The sequence below is a fragment of the Bison bison genome, unplaced genomic scaffold (genome assembly GCF_000754665.1).
Source record: "Bison bison bison isolate TAMUID 2011002044 unplaced genomic scaffold, Bison_UMD1.0 scf7180017864215, whole genome shotgun sequence".
Lineage (NCBI taxonomy): Eukaryota > Metazoa > Chordata > Mammalia > Artiodactyla > Bovidae > Bison > Bison bison.
The window spans coordinates 1,868,644-1,874,643 of NW_011494787.1; the positions used below are offsets into that span (position 1 = coordinate 1,868,644).

General features: G+C 37.7%; 1 protein-coding gene across 1 annotated transcript in view; it reads right to left on the reverse strand.

The window, feature by feature from the left end:
- GMCL1 (germ cell-less, spermatogenesis associated 1) overlaps positions 1-6,000 on the reverse strand; it is a 58,130-nt gene that overhangs the window by 47,314 nt on the left and 4,816 nt on the right. Inside the window, exons 3-4 of the mRNA XM_010845302.1 lie at positions 1,778-1,901; positions 1,036-1,132 (exon numbers count right to left, since the gene is read on the reverse strand). Of these exons, the coding sequence (XP_010843604.1) occupies positions 1,036-1,132; positions 1,778-1,901 (221 nt within the window). The remainder of the gene's footprint in view (positions 1-1,035; positions 1,133-1,777; positions 1,902-6,000) is intronic.

The window sequence follows — 6,000 nt, forward strand, 5'->3', positions numbered from 1 at the left end:
GTTATACATTTCCATCAATTCTATCAAATCATGCTGGATTCTCCTACATCTAACCTTGATGTCAGTTAGTGGTCAGAATTAAGACACCCTTGGAAAGAGTTTTATGAAGATATTCCTGAGTAGATCAATCATTAAGTACAACTACACAGACCAAATGACAGTCTTAACCCTGGTGGTTCAGTGCTTCACTGCGGAGCATGGAATATCTCCTGGTCCTGTGAATGAGTGCTCAGTTGTGTCCAACTCCTTGTGACACCATGGACTGTAACCAGTCAGGCAGTCCTCTGTCTATGGGATTTTTCTGGCAAGAATACGGAGAGTGTTGCCATTTCCTCCTCCAGGGGCTCTTCCTGACCCAGGAATTGAACCCGCATCTTCTGTGTATGCTGCCACCACAGCTATTTGAACCTGTCCATCCTTTTCTCTATTGCCATTCTCATGTGTGTCCTGCAAGGTTGGCTTTATAAACATTCTTTACCCATGAGGTTAGTACTGGGTACTTCCACTTCAGTTATCAAAGAGGGAAGCAGGAGCACCAGGATAGAAGTTAGAACTATAGTCTGATCCTACCTCACTAAACTGCTCTGAGACCTAAAATAAGTCTCTTAAATCCTCCTGGCCTCAGCTTCGTCATCTAAAGACCATTATAGCTCTAAAACAATACTGACTACCTGATACATCTACTTGTTCCCAGAAAAGATCTTTCTGTACAGGGAATAATCAATGAATACTGTTTACTGGCTTACTGTTTACTGGTCATACTTCTCCTTTCTTCACTCTACATCCTCTATATCCCAGGCAGATATATTTTTAAACATGAAGGAAACGGACTGATAAAGCTGACATGACTAAGATTAGGGAGACACAGAACAGAATTGATAAAGTATAGAGTAAATCAATAAAAATTGTCACTGTGTGTGTTAAAAGGAGCTTTTTTCCTAGTTAACAAGGTTAGAAGAAAATACTTTCTGCCAAAAGGATAAAAAGGTTATGTTTTTATCATTTTTACATAATAGTAATTATGGTGGCAGTTACCTTCTATATCAATATTCTGGTCAGGAATCTCCAGTTCAATGGTATTCATGCTGGATTCTTTCCAAGAACCACTGAACATACTAGAAAAGTAGCCAGACTTAACAAAATGAAAAAGAAATTATGATAAAGAAACTATTAGGCTTATCAAAATACTATGTTTTTAATTAAAGAAAACTAAATTCTCATATTACTGTCTGAACTGAATTCCTATGTTACTACTTGAACCAACTAAGCTTTTCACTCAGTGGAACAATTTCTGAGTATATTTTATATATATATATATATATGTTTTCCTTTTCAATAGTATTCTAAATTCAAGCATAGAAATTATACATTTAAGTATCTCATAAACATATGACAGCACACAAGATGGACACAAAATAATCTACTAAGGAAGTGAGAAAAGAAACTAAAAACTGTTGAGTCCTTCTTCTATCCTTTTCCCCTAACTTTTTCCATTTTTGTCAACAGAAGGCACTAAAATAAGTACCTCACTGGAATGACAAAAACATACTCCTAGGCCAGTATGACAATGAAAATTCAAAATCTGTTTCCTAGACCAAACTTAAGTTTTCACTAACAATATTCACAGTGTATCTCTTACAGAATGAGACTTGCCATCAGACAGGACAAATACTCATGCAAAAGACTATTGTAAAATACAATGAGAAAGAACAAGACTTAAAAGAATTTGAGTTAAGCAACTACCTTGGCTACTCAAAGAGAAAAATAAAATACTTACTTGACATAAATATATTTTGTGTAAGCTCCACTCTTCTCCTAGAGCACAAATCTTAATGTCACTGTTTTCACCATTTAAAAATAATGTTTGATAAATATATTTGGATGTACTCTTCAGTTTTTTCCTGTTAAAAGAAATGCAAACATTATGTATGTGTAATACTGAGTATTTTACTTATTTTGCATGTAACTCTAAATACTCTTTTTGCTCAATTTCTATTAAATAGAACCAATCTGCCCACTGTATAAAAAGAGAGATATTATGCATTCAAATGCGCTTATGTACGGAAGGGCACATAAAACACTAGTAATAGTGGTTACCTCTGGAGTACTCTATTCCCAAGAGGGGCAACAGTGGATAGAGGGGGTGGGGTGGGAGGAAGACCTTTCACTATATGCCTTTTTGCAATTTTTGAATTAAGTCAATTACCTATTCAATAAAGATAAGTCAGCATGATGATTTTGCTTATTTTTTTGTTTAGAAATCAGCACTATGGACAATGTCAATATAGTTGCAATAATATTGCAACTACAAAATGAAGAACAAGACCTACCCAAGTATTTTAGTAATTTACATTTGATCTTACTTTAGTACCAACAACTTTTTTTTAATGTAATTTATTTTTATTTTTGGCTGCACTTGGTCTTCATTGTTGTGCGGGCTTTTCTTTAGTTGCGGCAAGCTGGGGCTACTTTCCAGTTATACTGTGCGAGTTTCTCACTGTGTGTCTTCTCTCATTGTGGACAATGGACTCTAGGACATGCAGGCTTCAGTAGATGCAGCTCTGGGGCTCTAGAGCATAGACTCAGGTGTTGAGGCACATGGGCTTAGCTACTCTGTGGCATGTGGAATCTTTCCAGACTAGGGACTGAACCTATGCCTCTTGCATTGGCAGGTGGATTCTTTATCACTTAGCCACCAGGAAAGCCCCCAAACTATTCTTAAACTCCTTAAAATGTGTTTTTCCCTAAATTAGACAAATGGTTTACAGCCTCAGACCAAAGATTTTCACAACTATGCTCAATGGAGAAGTGTGTCTTAGGGTTTACAAAGGAGAGTGAGGAGTGAATTCTGGGTATCCCATCTAACCTCAACCAGAACAGCATCACGTATTATTATGCATCTGTAAATATCCTGGATTTGGGCATAAGATTAAAGGAAGAACTGTGTAATTTTTGTTTTGACAATCTGTGATCAAGATGGTCCATCCAGTAGGTGAGGAAACCCCTAGGCAGAGGCTGATCAATATTTTTCATACTCCTGGCCAATCCTGACAGCTTTCCTAGTAAAACTTTTAAATGTAAACAAAGAAAAAAAATCATTAATCATTGATTAATGAAAAATGTAAAATTAATGATTAATGTAAAATTAATGATTATTTTTTTTAAATGTAAAAAAAAAATCAGTAATCATTCTGACAGCGTCTTAAATCTGTGTATTGAATACCTCTTCCCAATAGACAATAAAAATCGCACATGCTTTGGTGTTAGACAGACTTGGCTTTGAGTCCCAGCTCTATAACAGCTCAGTTACCTTACATGTGAAAAAAGGGTATAAATATTCACTTCATTGGGTTACTGTAAGAGATAAATAAGACAAGTAGTCTCCAGTTCCTAAAAGCACTCTCTCTAGATTATATGAAGATTAAAAGTGCAGAAAGGAATAAACCCACAACAGGAAAAAGGTGAGGTTGGGCTTATCATGTGCTGAGAGAATTCTATGGATCTGGAAGTTAGAAAACAAACTGGAATGGAAAAGAGCAGTGAAAGCCATAGCCCAAAATGTATCAGGATCTAGAATGGAGGCTGAAGCCCTTCAGAACTGTGGGGTGGGGATGGGGCTGGGAGGATGAGATCTCAAGAGAAAAAGAAGGCAGAAAATGGGGAGACTTGTTCCCCTAATGACCTCCACCACTATGAACACAGAGTACAGATAACTCCTGCAAACAGAATCCAAGGTTTTTCTAGAAAGAAACAATATATTTATCAGGAAGAATTAAGACTCTGGTGTAGGTGTTGGAGCCCCACACAAAGCTATCCTTATCATGGCATTTGAGCAATATGTAACCTGTTACTTACCAACCTATTCACCAGGATTTAATCCTGGATCCCAAACTGTGTGCCAAAGCACCTGGAACACCACAGCAAACTCAGGGAGGCATGTGAAATATTACAGACTTAGAGGAAATCACAGCAACATCATTCAGATACTATGTGATCTACGCTATTTACTTGTTTGGACCTGACTATTAAATGTTTCTTTAGGGCCAGAGGTGCCAAGAAAAACATTATTGAGACACGAAGGGTACTGTGAACCAATAACGTTTGGGAATCTCTGTTCTAAAACAGAGCGTGTCGCACCCATATACAATCATATACAACTTAGTAGACAGTCTTCCTACTCAAAGGGGAGGCTCAGTAGTAATAAATCTATTTATTCAACACACACACACACACACACACACACACACAAGCTACCCATTCTGAGGCAGCCAACCAAGGATCTCCCAACATGAGGAAGTTAGGAGTATTAAAGACTATTTTTAAAAAGAGAGAATTTGGCATCAGAGGAAACGTATAATTCAGGGAAAAGAGAACTTAAAAAAAAAATCCCAACACTCTAATTATAACTAGCACACCTACAGAGTTGAGATTTTGTTGTTGTTCAGTAGCTCTGTCAAGTCCAACTCTTTGAGACTCAAGGACTGCAGCACACCAGGCTTCCTTGTCCTTCATCATCTTCCGGAGCTTGCTCAAACTCATGTCCATCACATTGGTGATACCATCCAACCATCTTGTTTTCTGTCGACCCCTTCTCCTCCTGCCTTCAATCTTTCCCAGCAACAAGGTCTTTTCTAATGAGTTGCATCGTTTGGCCACCTCTTCGCATCAAGTGGCCAAAGTACTGGAGCTTCAGTTTCAGCACCACAGTTCGAAAGCATCAATTCTTTGGCACTCAGCTTTCTTTATGGTCCAACTCTCACATCCACACATGACTACTGAAAAAACCATAGCTTTGACTAGATGGACCTTTGTCGGTAAAGTAATGTCTCTGCTTTTAATACACTAAGTCTGTCATAGCTTTTCTTCCAAGGAGCAAGTGTCTTTTAATTTCATGGCTGCAGACACCATCTGCAGTGATTCTGGAGCCCAAGAAAATAAAGTTTGTCACTGTGTCTATTGTTTCCTCATCTATTTGCTATGAGAGTTGAGATTATTACATTTATAAAATAGGATGCTATGATAAAGGATGTCTCAGAAGAGGGAGAAAAGAGCTCTTAGGACCAAAAACACGGTTGTGGAAAAAAAAAAAAAAAGACAAAATTAAGGAAAATTTCCTAGAACATAAAGCAAAAAAGGCCTAGAAAGAAAAAAAGAGAAAGAGGTACAGTTCAAGAGATCCAAAATCCAGTTGACAGGGGTCCAAGAAAGAAAAAACAAAGATAATAGAAGAAAGGTAATTACAGAAGAAAGTTTCCCCAAAGCAGTCTTTAGACTGTAAGGATCCACAAGCACCAAGGCCATTTAAAGACCTATATTTAAGTACCTTCTAAATTCCAAAATACCAAAGAAAAAATTGCAAACGCACCAGAGAGAAAAAAAAAGTCACCTAAAAAGAAAAGAGAATTGGACCAGTATCATATTTCTCATCAATATGGCAGGCTAGAAGACAATGAATTAAAATCATCAGATATAAAAAGTTATTTCAGATTAGACTTCTGCTGCTGCTGCTAAGTCGCTTCAGTCGTGTCTGACTCTGTGTGACACCATAGACGGCAGCCCACCAGGCTCCCCCTATTAGACTTCTGCACCGAGTCAAAAGATGACTAAAGTAAGAGACTAAATTTACAACTGGGTAAGCACAACATCCACTGGATCATTGAAAAACCAAGAGAGTTCCAGAAAAATATCTATTTCTGCTTTATTGACTATGCCAAAGCCTTTGACTGTGTGGATCACAATAAACTGTGGAAAATTCTGAAAGAGATGGGAATACAGATCACCTGACCTGCCTCTTGAGAAACCCATATGGAGGTCAGGAAGCAACAGTTAGAACTGGACATGGAACAACAGACTGGTTCCAAATAGGAAAAGGAGTACGTCAAGGCTGTATATTGTCACCCTGCTTATTTAACTTCTATGCAGAGTACATCATGAGAAACGCCGGGCTGGAAGAAGCACAAGCTGGAATCAAGATTGCTGGGAGAAATATCAATCACCTCA